At 38.5% G+C, this 18,371-nt stretch overlaps 1 protein-coding gene across 13 annotated transcripts in view; it reads right to left on the reverse strand.

Annotated features, from left to right (window-relative positions):
- MTMR3 (myotubularin related protein 3) overlaps positions 1–18,371 on the reverse strand; it is an 88,313-nt gene that overhangs the window by 27,962 nt on the left and 41,980 nt on the right. For all 13 annotated transcript variants that reach the window (XM_068911873.1, XM_068911861.1, XM_068911872.1 and 10 more), the window contains 4 exons: positions 11,917–11,999; positions 9,355–9,521; positions 6,219–6,315; positions 4,072–4,185 (listed from right to left, as the gene is read on the reverse strand). In XM_068911873.1, the coding sequence (XP_068767974.1) occupies positions 4,072–4,185; positions 6,219–6,315; positions 9,355–9,521; positions 11,917–11,999 (461 nt within the window). The remainder of the gene's footprint in view (positions 1–4,071; positions 4,186–6,218; positions 6,316–9,354; positions 9,522–11,916; positions 12,000–18,371) is intronic.

Below are 18,371 nucleotides of genomic sequence, written 5' to 3' on the forward strand. Positions count from 1 at the left end.
AATTTCCTAATCTTCTTGAGACAGAGCAACTTGCAGCCTCCCTACAGAAACTAGATAGTAAATCACTCACTAAATAACTATAGAGCCCATTAAAAAGCGCTGTGTGATGTATGATACACCTCGGCATATGCCTTATCTTCCTTGTGTTCAACTAAGCCCTTGAGCACAACAATAAATCCACTAAGTCCCTTAAAATTACAGCTGAGAGCACTAATAAAGGTTTGGATAGCCTACTGCATATCACTACTTAACTGCTAGCACTTGCAACCTAAAAAGTCATTACTGCAGTTCACTCCAATATAATTCAGCAAGTACAGTACATTGCAAATTTCTGTTTACCTTTGCTTCCTGTGCTGGCCAAAATGCTGCCTGCATGGGTAATAACCTTCATCAGTGTGAAAGACAAAAAGACATCTTCAACACAGTTAATTTCCAGGTAGGTTCTCATGACTTTAGCACAATGTTTACATAATGCAGGTGAAGTCCTCTAAAGAGTCCTTCCTTAAAATCCAAAAAGGCTTCTCCTATTATTGATTTTCTGGGAGCAAAACAAATAAACTACAAAAACTATATTAAGGGCCAGGCTTATCTACCTACATACGTGCCTACATTTTCCAAAACGGTAAACACTGAGGAAAACTGCAGAAGCTGACTGTCAGATTTTTTCTGGAAGTCTGGTCCTTTCACAAAATAGGAGCAACACTTGGCAATCCAATCTCAACTGAGTATTTCTGAACTTTGGCTCTGAATTCAGCCTGTTCATCTTTTCAGACTGTGCATACTGTCACAGCATTTGAATGCTTTACCAGAACGGACAATGACCTGTTTGTGGCCATGTGTCTGTCTCTCTGGTGTATCTCTGTCCCAGCTTCAGAGAAGTTTCTGAGATTAGTTACTGGAAGGATTTAAAAAAAAAAAAATCACTATTCCTTTTTTCCTGAGGAAAGGCAAAGAAAGCAGATTTTGTGATCGGTAAATAATGAAATAAACAGTCCCCAAATCACCTTCAACAGATAAAAAATGCCCAGTGAGCTTGTGTCCGTTATTCCTCCAAAAGTAAGAAAAAAGCTATTATTATGCAGGGGGGGGGTGGAGGGTGTGACTATGTGTGCATATATATATATGTATATAAAAATAAAAAAAACTATATATGGATTTCCAACCACATGGCTCATCAACCTCTAGCTGATTTGGGTTCTATTAAGAGTGCTGAATGATGAACTGGATGTCTTGAAAATCTATTACTAAATATCAAGGGAAAAAAAAATAAAAAATGAGAAACATTTTTCCAACAGTTTTTAAGATTACATATAAAACGTCCATGAGGTCTTCTGAGCATTTAACTCACTCTCCCATAAATTTCCCCAGAAGGGAAGGGACCCAAGAATGCAGAAAAAGGGGACACCTTTTTCTGAATACTGGTGGTGGGGACAGGGGGGTGCATCCCTCTGTAAGTGTGACAGGCTTGCAAGCGAGGTGTCCTCCGCTTACCTAACAACTCCATAAAAGGCACAAACTGGCCTGAAATGCAGTGTTCAAACCACACATAAAATACATGTTTTTATATATATACATATACATACATATGCATGTTTATGTATGTATGTATGTATTGCCACAATAATCAAATAGCTTTCCTCTTAGAAATTTAGCTTATACTGAAGAGCACTTTTCACCTCACAGAGATGAAGGCAATTCCTAACATTTAGAAAGAGACTATGCTAACCACTTATTTGGAAGAAAAGGAGAAAAGGTAGAAGGATGCAAAGATAAAGGTCTGCTGCCACAAATCAATCTGCTCTCCCCTCATGGAAGAAGAACTCTTTATGCCAGCTCCGAGATGTTTCATAGCCTATTCTTAACTCTTGCATACTTGCTCCTTGGACCTAGGCCCTATGAAAATTGTCAGCTTTACTGATCTGTAAATTTAGCCTGCCGTTCAGAGGAATAATTCTTCAGTGTCTCTGTTCAGAAGGAACGGGTGACCGGCCAGACTTAATGGAATTATCAGTATTCATTATCTTTCTAATCCCTTTGTCATCTGATTTTTTTAAAGAGATTTTATACATTTATGGGGGGTGGGGGGGGGATAAGTAATATCAGAACAGTGGCCAATGTGTTAAATGACAGGTTATTTGAAAAATATCCAGAATATTTGGAAAAAATGTGCTAAAAAATATTTCTCATTAAAGAAGCTGCCAAAAAATAATGTCTCAGAAAAGTAATTTTATCATGAAGAAGAGCTGGACTCAGCATAAGGAAGAGACTGTCTGATTAAAACTATCTGTTTAAAATATGCAGATATAGCTAACGTACATACTTTTGTAGTCTGAGTTTGATGTCTCCCTTAAACCTCTTTAGGATCTGGCCTTGTATATACTGCACAATCTGAATATTAGTTTCTCTGAGCTTCTCCGCTGCATGGTTTTTTCTCCAAATCTCCAAGTTAGAATTAGAGAAAAACTACAGGAGTATCTAGTAAGGGAAGCTACCGATCATTCCTTCAGCTGTGTTTATTTTTTTCCTTTTCTTTTTTCATTTTCATATTTAAAAATTCACTCTTAATTGAGGTGAATGTCCTAAGAATGAGTTGCAGGAGATGCGAAGCTGAGTGTTCTCACAACATCTGCTTGGAATTAAAAGATAGGAATCATTATTTATACTCAGAGTGAATATGTAATAAATCTATCTCACTTTATATATGTCTTGACAAGAGCCAGTCTGTGCAGCTGTGTCACATTCTTGGTGCTTTGAAGGGGTATAAAACAATAACAAAATAGGTTGCACACCAGAGGATTTTTTCCTTCATACCGGGATTTTTACCCCCATTGGACTACCAATGTGACAGAAAAATCCAGAGAAATTTTACAAGATTTACTGAGCTTCCTCCTGACCTGTCACATCATCACTAGGCAGTTTTTATGTTAGTTACAGAAATCCAAGACAAGGAACGGAGAATTTCAAAGCATCATCATTTCCATGATAATTTTTCAACCAAGGCAAGGTTTCTAATTTTTACCCAAAGACATGTTACTCTAATAAATAAAAGAAAGAAGTAGGCAATATCAAGTGTTTGCACTGTGATAAAAATGCCACCCTTCAAACTAAGAACTGTCCAGAAGGATGAGGAAAAAGAGCTGTGTCTATAGCTACGTGAAAATAAGATTCAATATGGCACCAAGGCAGTCTGTACAACCATCAAAGCTCCAGCAAACAGGAGAAGGTTCCAGAAAAAAACTACTTGTATCTTCAAACTACTTCCCTGATGAAAACTTCAGGAGATAAGGAAAATACAAACAAAGACAAACATAGCCAGGAAGAAACAGCTCACTACCTGTTTCCCTCTGTTAAATGCCCTTTCCCAGGTGAAATAAAATATCTATGTGTGCAAGCTGCAAATGAAGAGAAAAAGACCCCAAACTATCAGGCCTAACAAGTTATGGTTGACTGTCTGTTAAATACAGGTCTGAACCTGTCTGATCTGGTTTCATATGAGGGCTCCCCGTCATCCTTGTTAGACGTCTAAACCAGTAGGGTGGTTTGTGTTTTGTTGCAGGTCCTGTTCTCCTGATTATCCATACTACACCTAAGCTACACTGCTTCTGGGATCTTTCTGGAGCGGGACAACAGGGTCTCACTCCAGACAGAATCCCACTGTGGATCAGTATCAGTAATCCCACAACACATCAACTGTGGTACCACTCCAGCGGGCAGCACAGAGGGGACTGTGCCAGGTCTTGTTGCCTCTGTCCAGGCTAGTTCTCCAACTCTATGCTAGCAGGTCCGTGGCCTTTGCGCAACATCCCTGTACATCGTGTTGGAAATGCATGAATACAGCAAGATGAAAGTCTCATTAATTGAAAACGTTATAAAAATACTAATTGGAAGTATCTTTAACGCTTTCGTTAAAATTTTTCAGGCTCAGGGAGGGGACGTCTGGGACACAGAGGAGAGCATCTAAACAACTTTCATTACAAGCTGAGATTCCCGATTCCAACTTCTTTCAGCTTTATTTGCTAGAACACCCCATCTACAGTTTGATGAAAGCTGTTCCACGTGTGAGAGCCTCACCTGTACACAACAGCAGGGATACGTTTCCAGGACCGAAAGCTTGCCACACTCTCTAGCTCTTTATCCGTGATCCAGGCGGGAACTATGATTTCCTGTGGGTAACTACCACAGAGCCTGTGAAAAAAGTGGTGAAAGGGACTGAATGAAAGAAATACGGAGCAGTTAAAGGCTTCCCAGACAACAACAACAAAAAAGAGTATAAGCAACCTGACTGATGTTCATCTCAGCAAGATAGGCAATTTTGTTAATTCCTGATTCACTGTATGTTAATAAACTCTTTAGTAGACATAAAAAGCACTATGAACACCAAGGTGCACAAATCCGTTTCAGAATTTGAGGATTCAAGTTGGAGCTTCCTCAGGGAATTGTTATGTTGCTGATTTTGAATTTCAGCAAGTGAAATAAACTGGACCACAGAAGAGAAATTCCTCATCTCCCAATGCTAAAGAATTCATCACTCAATTTCCTGGGTCACAAAACACAGAAATATAGCCATTTTGGGCTACTGGATTCACGAGAGGAAACTCACGTGAAGCGTAAATTAGTACATTGGCTAATCAACCCCCTGTGAAGGCAGGAATCTGAATGGGCCGGCTCATGCATGACTGGCTAACTGGCACTTGCCTATACTAGATGCATCTTTACTCCATAGTTTAACTAAGGAAGGAATGACTGCCAAGAATGCAGAGAGCCTGTATGAAGAGCTGGAATAGTGCAAGCAGTCAGTAGTGACTCCAACATATTGCTGAATCGTAAACCTCATCCCCACTCCAAACAGGCAATAAAATGAACAGAATCATCCTACGGGACAGATAAGCACAATCTCACATCTGGACTGAATGTCAATTCTGAGACTGCACAAAAATACTATTTTCCCTACTTAATCAATAGTTGGAGGGAAACATTAAGAACAGGGCATAAAGTCAAGGTTATAATTCTAGCAGAACTGAATGCTCAAATAATAAAATGTCCTGCATTTTGGCTGTTCTTCCAAGCTAAGCTAAGAAGAAAGATCTTTTAACAAAACGCGAGTAAAAGAAGTGAGAAACAACAAAAAATCAGCATTGTCTGTTGCTGATCCTATCTAGTTCTCAGTTCTGGCCTGTAGACAGAAACACTTTTTGCAGCTCATTCAAATGTAAAATCACTAACGGGAGAAAGTCTTTAAAACACAAAAGAGTATCTCCTACACCTCCTGTATGTTACTAAAGAAAAGCAGGTATTTTCCCGCAATGAGGTTATATGCAGTAGAAGCATTTTAAAAAAGATGTATTTACTACATAAGGACAGACTTGATCATATGACTATGTCTATTCAGGAAAAAAAATACAAATTGTCCTGAAAACACTCTTTTCTCAAGTGCTGGCCACAAAAAGGAAAGAAGTGGATTTCTGTCATCCTGCTTCCATATGACATACAAAGTTTTCTTCTTTTTTCTTAAGTACCAAATAGGTAAGGAATAGCTATTTTTCCTTCGCTAGATTTGTTGAGACCTAGACAAACATTCTCTTTGCAGTGTCACCAGCCGTCAGCTGCAAGTCATTATCCTGCAGACAGTGGAATGAAACAAGTCTCAGTACAAAGTTTAAGTGCTGTTTCTGCACTGAATGGGATTAGGGGTCAGCCAGGACACTCTGTCCCGCCAGCTGCGAATGGACCAACACCTTTATCTGCTTCAGCAGAAAAAGGAGAGGTCATTTGCCCACGCTCTCAGAAGTAGAGAGTTTTCCCTGTCACAGTTTGTGGGTCTACATGCTTGACCCTTCAAAACTGACTTTTTTTAACAAGTCTTTGTCATAAGTTAGAGAATAAGACATGTTAAAAAAAGTTGTTAGAAGTTCAATATAACTCCACTCTTTGCTCACTTAAGGCTTTACTGTCTTGCGTTAGAATAGTTATTCTCTAGGAAGTCCACCAGCAAGCACATTAAAATCTGATATTTCTAAACCTACCAAAATTTTAACAGCTAATATAGTATTAAATACTACCGTAAAAGCAGATTCATGCTATAAAACATCAAAAAATCATAATTCCAGCTGTCCCTTTTAAGTGCTTCAGAACTTGGAAAAAGTTCCAGTAATCTGCTATAACAGAATTGGTGCTGCGAGATGACATTTGGCTGTGAATCAGCAGCCTATATAACTTACTTGTATTTCTCATTGATGTTGGAAATCCTCCAGGCATTGTTCATATCAAAACCCATCCGCTCAACTTCATTTTTAAACCTTGAAGTTACATGTTCTCCTGGGTATCAAAGGCAGACAGAGGAAATAAATGTGAAATACCTAGTAAGATTCCTACCTTTCAAAACAGCTAGAGAAAGACACCACTGCATTCATACTTACTAAAAAACTGAAAAGAGAAAGGAACTGTCCAAAATGAACTGTTGACATTTCACAACCCTATTCTGAAAATCTCTATCAAGCAAGAGTGCCACAGTTTGTCCTGTCTCACTGGTCAGGTCTTCAGAAACTGCAAAATCCATAAAGAACTTTATCTCTGAAATGACCAGTTTCTGTACGTTCATAGAAGAAACACAGTAACACTGCAGACCAGAAGCAAGCACATCAGCAAAAGTGAGAGGTATTTAGAGCCACCAGCAAATTCAGTGGGAAAATGCTAGTAGTTTCTCTTTTCCAAAGTTGTGAGTATTGTATGTGAATGTGAAGCTCTAGTCTGATGTGAAAGGGTAATATATAGGATGCGGCCTGCAACTTAGGCAATCTTAATCTAATATGCAATTTCAGCCACAGGCTTCCTGTGAGACAAGGAATTATGGATTTAGACAAGGAATTAAGGATTATGGGGCAAACCCCATAATTTGACCTACATCTCAGTTTTCCATCTCTAAATTGGAGACTATTCTTCTATGACTCATAGCAGAGATGCAAAGATAAAACGCATAAATGATTGTTAGGCACAAGCATCAGTCACAAGGCCCTTGCAAATTCCTGGATTAATATAGCAAAGGAACTGGAAAGAGTTCCATTCATTTTCTGGACACTTTTTAAAAAGCATCTAAATGCAGCTGAAAAAATACACAGGGAAAAATTATTCTGATATACAGAAAGTCTAGAGAATTACAGTGTACTCACAGGGCACAACACTATAACTTGTGCAGAATTTCCGGATTCACAGAGTTAGGAAACATAATAAATCTAATGAATGTTTGAGCATCAGTAGATAAAGCAATTCTGAAAGTCTGTTCATTGCTGGTCTCTTTAAATTACTGTTTCACTATATCATGAGACAGAGCATCAATCAACAGGGGAAAAATCTATTGAATAATTAATGCTTTCAGTATCACACATTTCTATTATGTATTTCAGAACACCCTTAAAGTCCTTAAATATGTGAGATATATAAATATAGACACATGTATCTGAAAATGTAAATGTACCTGTCTGAAACCTAAATTTTTTATGTGATCTTACGAAAGACTTACAGATAAATATGGAAAAGCAGGTAAATTAAGAGTAAAAACAGCAGCCTAATTACAGGAATTGATTAACTCTGAAAGAGAAAAGCTATTCATTGTTATTCATTGTTATAACATTGCTGTATTATTCATGAATAACATATTCATGTTATTCATTCCTACACGTCAGATCCTACGTGGAACATGACACTCTGCAAATCTAGACCATGCTTTACAATATGGTCAACGTGCAAAGATCTGCATAAGGGAAGGCGGATAAGATTATTTTTCTTATGCTTTTTGAAAAGTAAAATGTGAGGACAACCTTTTGTGCAAATGGAGACTATTTCACGCTCTTCAAGATCTACAGTGATAAATACTTGGGACCTGACTGACCATCACCACTTACTCCCTTTACATCATGAAACTGGTACAAAAGCATCATAAAAATGAAATAGTTCTGGCTCCTGGGTTGGGCCGCTTCTGCAGAAGGCTCCTCTCAGGATTGTACAGGCACTGTAGCTCAGCTTTACTTTCCCTATGACCAGATCAATTAGACTGGAGCTTGCCAACTATTTCCTGCTTCTCAAATGGACTCTTATATTCGGCGTGACCTTGAATTTATTATCTTCTAGCCACCTACTCATCAAGTATACCGGCTCCCTTTTTCACAAAAGTTGGATGGTACCACATGGTACTATACCATACTTGACCTTTTGTCAAGTGCAGAGGTGAAACTGTGAAAATACATTCTGGCCAGGCAACAACCTCTGTCATGTTATTCCTCAGCAATGAATTTTAATTTTTTAACTTTGTATTGGCACAGCAGTACGCAGCATGTTCTTTCAGCACAGACGATAGGCTTCATTATCAGCTACTGTGAGGAAGTGGTCATTAAAACTTGTGATGCATGCTCAAGGACTTTTCTGATAATAAACGATAATACTAGAAATAGCCCCAGCCCTCAGTGCTGCATACTGCTCATGTGTTTTAGGGAAATATATGGAACCACAATTACTTTTGTGCTGAAGACCCTGGAAGGAAAATGAAACATTCTGCTTGATTTCTCCCTCTAATTTTCAGCTACTCCGCATGTCAAGAAATCACAGATTCGCCACTCCCTAAGAAATAAAACCTTAGCTTTAACATTTTGCCCTTTCCTCCTGAAATGCTGGCATTTTAAGAAGGATTTTGAGTCAAGCTGGATAATCTAGAGTTTCCTAAGTACCCCAAACCAACTCTCAGAAACAGAAAAAACAAGCTATATATTTTGTGGACCTGTGCCTTCAAACCATAAAAGCTGATCTTGTGAGCCATAATTCAAATCAGCCAATACATACATTGATAAGATTTAGATTTTTTTTTCACAGAAGGTGATATTTAGATAGATTTTGAAAAAATTTAGTATTTTATGTCTATTTTTGTCCGATCAAATACTGGACTGCTTTCATGTAAAGAAATAAAATTATAATGCCTTGGATTAACTTCTTCAACTACACTCCCATGAATTTATTTTAACTGCAATTCAACTCTTTATAGGAGGATAACATCTACCACCAGAAATAAGCAAGCCACAGAGAAGAAAAATTTACTAATTCAAGACACAAATTATTTGTTAGATACACTCCAAAGAAAAAATGTTGATTTATAAATGTCAATCAAGAAGTAAATGCTATGTCATGTCCTAAACTAACGTTAGATCGAAGCCTGTCTGTTGAGTAGGGAAGGGTAGGCTTCCACAAGGGGACTTGGTAAATACATCACTGTTTTTCTCTTCCCATTTCTGGAGAATTCTGGATTTCAGTAACAAAGAGGCAGTTACTAGTCAAAGCACGCCTGATGATAGTCAAAGTGTTTCCACATACCTGGCCGACACAAATCCCCGTGTTGTTCTTTTTCACTGGCGTACACTTCCATACACCAAGCGTGATAGGCAAATGAAAAAAGGTCTTCTATCTTTGAAGGTGGGCGGATGGCATTGTTCAGTCGCTTAAGCCAATCTTGACACTGCTCAAAAGTAGAGAACTGACACCTGTCCCAGAATCAAACATTTTTCTATCAATTTTCAGTCAAAGATATCAGACTACAAGATCTGACAAGTGGATCTAGGAAAACTTCTGTGAAAGCTAAAGATGACAATAAATATCTTCTTGAAAATGTAGTTCTGGTTCTAGGTACATTTTAATGGGTAGAAAAAATGAAACATTTATTAGTAAAAATACATATACTACGAAGTCAAATTAAACTGTAAGCATGAGAGCAATGATCTGGGATTGTGAGTAAACCAGTACGCCTTACTAGTCACGAACGAGCAAGATATTTATGCACGTGTCCAGTTGAAAATCAAGGACAATATCACTGATTTCAGGATGCAAATTTCACACCCAGGAAATGCGTTACAGCCTCTTGCTGAACAGTGGTCTCAGATGGGAACTAAATCTCAAAAACATCACATATATTATACCAATGTATCATATTCCTGCAAGCAAGAATGCACTTTCTGATCAGACATAGAAGAAATATCCATTTGAATCCACTTACTTTGAGAACGCTGAGGACAAATCCCAGTACCTGAAATGTTATATTATTCCCCTACCTCATAAGCTACAATGCTGTTCCCTGGCCTTGATGGCAAGTAGAAACAATGCTTTGGGATCTGAGCTTTGCCTAATATTACAGACTAACAACAAACCACCAAGAAGATTCCCTGCACAGGAGAGACTAATCTTCAAAGCAGTTTATGAAAATGACATTAGCGTGTCTTTTCAAAGAGGATTCCTGGGCCCTCGAGAACAAAAGGGTGGAAACAAAATTAGCAATTTATTTTTCTCTGACAGATTTCCTCAAGATTTTTTAGTAATAAAACATGCACCAAGTATTTACATTCATGGTTAATGAGAGCATCTAGGGTCTCTAAGGGCAGGGTTCATCACTCCCACCTGTAAATAGCTAAAAGTCATTCAGTGGAAGGAAAATACATGTCCAACTCACGCTGTCTTAAGAAATGTGTCTAAAATAGCTGGGAGGAACTGCTGCCTGGAAGTATTCTCTTCACTGACTATAAAGCGAGCCCAGACTACTAGCTTATATTGGATAATTATCTTTTACACGGCTATGATTAGATGAGATACAGCTCACTCTAAAGACTGCATTTTCTTTCTAAGTACTGGAGTTCCTGCAAAAAGCTGCAAAATTCTTACAGTGTTGGCATTTTGTCATTTTCAACACTAGCTTCACTTGAGCATTTATATTCAAAATAAAAATTATTTTGTCCATGAAAAATAACATAAGTGTGTTTTAAACTTGGCATCTTGGCCCCACGCTTCATGACCTTCCAGTGATCAGTGTCAGCAAGTACTAATTTCTGGAGTTATGATTTTGAAGGGAATTTCATAAAGGAGGGGTTATATACAAATAATTTGTATTCATTCTACGATTTAAGAGAAATAACAAATTAATGTAGATAGGAAGGCTGAATTTTCAAATGTCAAGAGCTACAAGTTAAGAGGAAGTTCAATATTTAATTCAAATTGAACTAAATATTACTTCTAAAGTAAAATCAGTCCTCATCAAAATACAGCATGTCAGGAGGCAGCTGGCCTGTTAAACATTCTCAGTGCTCAAATATGGCTGGAGCTCATTTCATTATACAAAAGGTGCTGCCAGCAAACATTTAATCAAAAAGAAATGTTCCTTTCTTGTTAATTAAAGTTTATAGATCAATATTAATTTCTCCAGCAGAAAAGTAGGAAATAGTAAAGCTCAAAGGCTTCTGGGGCACTCTGGAAGACTGCTGAAGGAGAGAAGCAAATTAATACTCCCTTCTGCATGATGCCGTCTGCTTTGCTCTGCTGGCTAGCAGGGTGAATTGCAGCCCTGGCTCTACCTCACTACTAGACTTCCTTTTTCAATAAGCCACCTACATCTTAAGGATGGTCTCTGCACCCTCACAGCTGTTAGATGTGCAGGGTGGCTGATGCTATCCAGGCTGAAGGTTTCAGGTAGAACTGCACAAGCTCATAGCATAACTCCTCAAACCTCAAATCTTGATTAAAAGCTTTTGTCCAAAAACCTGTGTGTTTCAGTGGTTTATAGCCAGTTTTATATCTTGTAACTACCATTAGATCGTAAGGCAAGGAAAACGCAGCGAGACTGAAATTAATTTCTGAATAAAATAAGAACAACCACTTCGGGTCAGACCAAGACTTTCTGCTACATTATATGGCAGCGAGCAACAGTGCAGACTGTATTACCCCCACCCCCCTCAAAAAAAAGTCCAGCTACCCTAGACAAAAAGGACAGGAGAAGATTTGCAGGGGAAAATAAGTGCACGAAGGAAGAAAAAACATTTCCTTAGAAATGTCACAGATGGCGTCAGCCTGGGGAAAGCAAAGTTGCACCCCGTTCAACATTCAGCATAGACATACCTTATAACTTTGCAGTCTTTGCAAGTCAAATGAAGTTGAAATATATCGCGGCACTCAACACTTTCTATAAGCTGTAATGGAACCTGCAATTAAGAAGATTATATAATTTTATTTTGAGGCACTAACACTGTAATTTCTTGGCATATCTCACAAGGATTTATTATAGGGCTATGTGGAGAGAGAAAAGAGAGAGAGAAACAAAGAAAACTCTTAACTATCTACTTCAACAGCTCTGAAGTAGTACGGTACCAGGTATCAGTCAAGTTCCTAGTTCCATTGCTAGACAGTCTATGTACTTTAAGGGAACACAGGAAACTGAGACCACATGCCGAATCAAGGAGAAGAGTGCAGCAGCAGTAACATATGTCAAGCAGCAGGAACCCACAAGTTCCTCTCTCAAGGAAGCATCATTCCTTCTCTCTTACAGGTCCCAGTTTAGGGATTATGTGAATATAATTTTAGATGTTGGAGTCAAAAATGAAAATGCTAAGCAAGATTCCCCTTGACAGGCCGCTACATTCAAGATGCTTGTTATATGAAAATCACAGAATCACAGAATTGTTTAGGTTGGAAGGGACCTCTGGAGATCAGCTAGTCCAGCCCCCCCTGCTCAAGCAGGGTCCTCTAGAGCATATTGCCCAGGATCACATCCAGACGGCTTTTGAATATCTCCAGCGAAGGAGACTCCACTACCTCTCTGGGCAACCTGTTCCAATGCTCAGTCACCCTCACAGTCAAGAAGTTTTTTCTCAGGTTCAGATGGAACTTCCTGCGGTTCAGTTTCTGCCCATTGCCTCTTGTCCTGTTGCTGGGCACCACGGAGAAGAGGCTGGCCTCATCCTCTTGACGCTCCCCCTTCAGATACTTGCACACATTTATGAGATCATGTATCATGTATATCATGTAATTTCCTCTTTAGGAAAAATCATTTGGCCTGCATAGATTGAGACTTGTGATCAAAGCAGCCATATTCAGGGTAATAAAGCTGAATCTTTCATTTTTAAAGGTGCAGTTATATACGTTGATGTTTTATGGTACATGTGACTAGCAGAAGCTTGATGAGGCAAAACATGTAAGTCATGCAAGTACATTTAAAGATGGAAAGCAAGAGACCACAGGATGAAAATACTAGCGTTCACTAATATTTTTGCTACTTTACCTGAGGCAGCCAAATGTACACTGTTGTCTTAAGTGAATACAAGTTAGTATTCAACTACCTAGTACGCAATTGTCTTAATTCCAAATACAGTTAAAACATTTAGTTAACATTTATAACAGGAAGTGAAAAATTGTTTCAAATATTTATTAGAGATTATATCAAACATTACAGGAAGGCAATAAAACCTCTGTCACTGAGATTCTTCAATACAAAGAGAAACATTCACAAACACTGTTGTTTTCTTTGTCATCAGAGGAGGACGATCCAGGGACCTGACTCACAGCTGCACATCCGGTACTCCTGTCCACTCAACAGTCAGAGTCCAGATTCACTAGAGCTCACAATTCCCCAAATACAACAGGCAGATACTGTCCTAATGCTCATCTTTTATCCTTATCCTTTAGACAGCCTTCAGCCAGGAAGCAGTGCTGGACTCTCCCCAGCTAGAGCAAGTTCTAACCCTCATCTCCTATTACCAGCCAGGCTGGTACAGGTAAGTTAGTCTCCATTCCTCTTGGTGAAACTGGGCTGCTAAAGAATATGAAATTTATGCACAAAATGAATAGACAAGATGGGGTCTGACTTGGTAAGCCAGTTGTTAGGGGATTCAGGTCATTGTTCGCAGTTTTATTACTGTTTTAAAATCTGGAATAGTCTAATATGAATGAAATAACCAGCAACAGGAATAAGCAACCGAACTGAGGATTTCCTCCTCTGAGATAAGCCCCTATCTACAAACTACAAACTCATACCCCAGCTCTAGTAGAACAAGCCAAGAGCGAGGATAATACAGTGAAGGCTCGGATAGGCTTGGATACCAGTGTAACGAAGATAAGCATTACAGACAAGCAGATCAGCGGTGCTGTTGCTCTAGTGAATCTTTTTATTTTAACTAGTAATTTCTTCTGTTCCTTCTCCTATTGATTTTAGCCTGCAGGGTAGATGAATTATTGTGATAGTTTTGTATAACAAAGACTGGAACGGATCTAAGACTGGAGAATGCTCCCATTCGTCGTTCCACATCGGACAGCCTCATATAACGAGTTACTTAAAAGGACCGTTGACTTATACGGTTTCTATAGGGAAAGTAAGATACCTTTCCCTGACTAAAAGAATTGAGAATCTAGAAGATTTCCTTTTTTTCAGCCAAATGCTCCTTCTCTGTCAAAATTCTTTTTTTTTCCAAGCCTTCTTTTATCGCATTCCTTCCAACGTCCATCTTCGTTTAAGCAGCAGTTTTTCACCATGCTCCCTACTCCTAGCAGCTTAGTTCTGTCTCCTGTTCCTGTCTGCACTCTAATGACATACTAACTATATTTCTACTTTCAAGACCAACCCCTGCATCATTTTTAATTTCCTTCTTTCAAAGTCATTCTTTGTTCTATTCCCTTCCAATTTGCCCCTTGCTCAACAGCCATTCTTTACTCTCTTGACAATTTACATACTGATCCCTATCTATTTCCTTACAATCTGCTGTTTTTTCTTCAGGGCAACCTTCATATCAGTCTTTTTAATTTTCTTTTCTGGTCATAAAAATCTATCCTCTGATCCTCTTCCATTTTCATCTTTTCAATCTCCTTCCTGCCCATTATTCTTCTCCCAATAAAGCTGTGTAAAATTATCGACCTTCATTCTCCCATTCTTTCCCACAGATAACCTCCCATTTCCATTGTTAAGTTTTTCAGGCTGAAGCACGCAGCAAATCAGACATACTCAGTGCAGTTAGCTTGCTCGTTCAAGAGCCATCAGGTCTATTTGCAGGCACTTCACCGTACAATAATGTCTATCTAAATAATGCAGTGGAAAAGCAATCATTTGGGGGTTTATATAAACAAACGTGCATTGTTAGCAAAGGCCAACCCTATCACGTTATAGAGAGCACTGCAGCATCATGCTCTTGCAATACCTGTCTCTCTACTGTCTCTTCTTAAATTATCTCATTTTAAACACTAGCAACATTTTACAAGTCCAACTTTTTTTTTTAATTAAATGGGAGGGTTGAATTTTTTAATTACTGAAGCTGGCTGTGATCTAACAGCAATAAAAGATATATTTAGAAAAAAAAATACCTCTATGTTTAGAAAAAGCAAAAGTTATGTTTACACTGCTGAAACCATCCATCCCATGGCTCAATCCTTGGCTGCCAGGTCAAGCGGCATCCAGGGCACCATGTCTATGTTGCTATAAGCCAGTCCCTTCTAGAGTGAACGCGCTATATACTCTACTCTGTATACAATTTAGTCTGAGTCTCTCCGAAATACCATGTTGCATCCAGTGGCTTTTGGGCTGTAACTAGTAGTTCTTTGTGGTTTTCTTAGTTCAGAGCCTTAAAAAAATGTCAGGGTTATGTTACAGACTAGTTATTTTCAACAGCATGAGGTGAAGGATGTATTGCATGTCCTGAAGCATGGTATAAAGATATAGGAGGTGCTGAGGGTGCAAGGTCAGCTCAGAAGTTGTCAGAGGACTCTTCTAGTTGGAAGGAGTCAAATTCTTCCTGGTGCGATCCTGTCTGTTCAGCCTACTAGGAGTACCTGAAGCAAATTATGCCTTGACTCACACCTAAGTTAAACCTAGGTTTCGTCTTAGAGGGAATCATTTAGCCCCCGCCTCCGCTTTCAAGACTGGCCTAACTTCCATGCAATGTGGACAATCACAAGACCAGGAACTGGGAATAAATCAAGGACTGAGTTCAGTACAGATGAATTGCCACCTTGATACATAAGTAAGATGGGGAGAACAGCAAATGAACCATCTTTCAAGTAAAGATGAAGCAAGGAAAGCTTACACTGAAATTCATGTAATCTCAAAAACTGAAAACCTTCCTCATCTTGCCAGTAGGACTATTTTTTTTACTGTGACCAAAATCAACTCTTTGAAAGAGGTTACATTCAAATTTGCAGTTTCATAAACTACGCTGAAATTTTAATTCCCCCATAAATGCAATTAGCTTAGAGGGAGCAAAATGAGACAGAAACACTTCCCAGCTGCAAAGTCTGAATTCTTTCTTAAGGAAAGCCAACCAACAGAGATCAGCCTGGGAACCGAACTTCTGATTTGCATTGAGATATCACTGTTGAGTCTGCATTTTTATCCCATGGATTAATAAAAGTCAACACTTTTGAAAGCCATAATCCCACCAATTTATGTGTGGTCTACTGGATCTTTTCTCCTTGCATCTATAACGCTGTGTTCCTGTTACTACTCTGATCTAGGAAATAATCACCCATTGAAAGGATTCATGCATACAGCTCTTTTCTGCTGTGCTGCAAGGTGCACATTATGAACATTTAAATTTATTTATTTTTCAAGCACCGCTACAGTAAGTGATCTAGCAGCATTGTGCTACTTACCGAGGTTTCACAAGCATCATTTTGATAGCCAGTCTACTGCATTGTAAACAAAATGAGAACAACAAGGCAAAAAAAAAAAAAACACTAGGAATCCATTTTTAACTGGATTCCATTTCCTTCATGCAGTTGTCCTTACTAAGGTACAAGTACTTGGCATGCAATACTGCTTGCTCTGCAGGTCCATTTCTACAGCTGCTGAATGAGAATAACTCCCAGCCACTTCAAAAGGAGGTGCCTGTATACAACATTTGCAGATTCAGGCACTAGGAATATGTCCCTTTTAAGAGTACTGTAACACAGATATTTGCAAAGAATCCTCTTTTTAACACAGAAGTACCTCTCTCTGCTGAGGTGGGACAGCTGTTAGCATGTCAAGTCTTAGGCAGGATACTGATTTTTATGAAAACTATTAAAAACAAAAAACTCGCCACATCAGCAAACAACTACAAATTTTGAAAAAAGTCTCCTTATGGACGTCAGATGCTTTCTGAAGAGATCCAAGGAGAGAAGAACAGTAGGAAAGAATCAAGATGAACAAACTCAAACAGTACTCAGCAAAGGTTTCATTTAGAATATTATCATTTGATCAACTATTTTGATCAATAACATCCAAAGTGATCATTCCAAAATTTAGCAAGGTGAAAAATGGTTCCTAATTACTGCATGTATCTTTTACCCTTACAGATATTCAAAGTCCCGTCTGCCTTGGATCCTGATCCGCAGAGTTCATACTAAGTTATTGGTGATGGTCATATATGGCTACAAAAAAAAAATCTATATTCTGTTCTACCTCATACACTGCCTAACTGATTCTTTCTGGTTAATGATGGCTTATAAAGCAGGATTAAAAACACTTGAGATATCAGACGAAGTGAGAGGGCTGAATACTGGATATGAAAGCCAATGAAGCAGAATCATCATGGGAATAGTGACATAAAATTATGTACTCTTTCCTGAGCACAAACAAAGAATGCTTTATTTAAGAAAATATACATTTTTGTTACTGCTCAGAAATATCAAACTGACAGCTCTTGAAAATGAATCCCCCTAATTATCCATGGGACAGATACGACAGTAAGGGCAGTGCAAGCATTTGTGCCTTCTCTAAGAAGGTAACTCAATTATTTCCTGGCATTCCCAAGGTCTAACTCTTGATTCCTAGGAGAACTCTTGTTTCTCATGTCTCAGCTCCTCGTTCTTAAATAGCCAGTCCTTTGCTCTATCATTTCTGGTTGCCAATATTCAGATTCTGAATTAAAAAAAAATCTAATTGTATAATTCATGAACAGATTTATGGTAACAGGCTCCTTGACAGAATCCCACCTTAGAATCCATATATGGATCACAAAGAGGAAAAGGAATCCTATAAAATACATGCCTTGTAATGGGTCTTCTCTTTGTTGCTAACGGTGTGGATAGATGCATCTGACTGGACTGCAGCTGAGACATCCCAGCACCTAGCTGACCCTTGGCTGCCATTCTGATGCCTAATGGCACTTACAGCTTAACTTTTAAGTCTCAAGTTATATTTCAAGACTGGCTGTAGAATGAGAGAAGTGAAAATCAAGTTCACATACACATATTATCTTCTTTATAGGGTCAGCAGCTGAAGATAATGGCCCTTAAATTTCCAGATAAATTTTTGCCATTATAACAGACAAAAATAAATGCCATGCTCAGAAAAACACCTTATTTGCTAAAAAAATCCCTACATCATCAAGATTGTACCGCTTGAACGCTGAACGCAGACGTTCACTAGCCTAGCAAACGTGTCTAATTAGCCTACTATTCTGACAATTCATGGACTAAAGAGCACTTAATATGATTCATGACAACTATGACACAGGCACGTTTTAAAGTCTATACATTTAAAGTCTATACATTGATTAGAGACAATGCAAAAGTATGTGAAGCTATAGTTTTCAATAACTAGAAAACAGGGT

The sequence above is a fragment of the Struthio camelus genome, chromosome 17 (assembly GCF_040807025.1).
Source record: "Struthio camelus isolate bStrCam1 chromosome 17, bStrCam1.hap1, whole genome shotgun sequence".
Taxonomy (NCBI): Eukaryota; Metazoa; Chordata; class Aves; order Struthioniformes; family Struthionidae; genus Struthio; species Struthio camelus.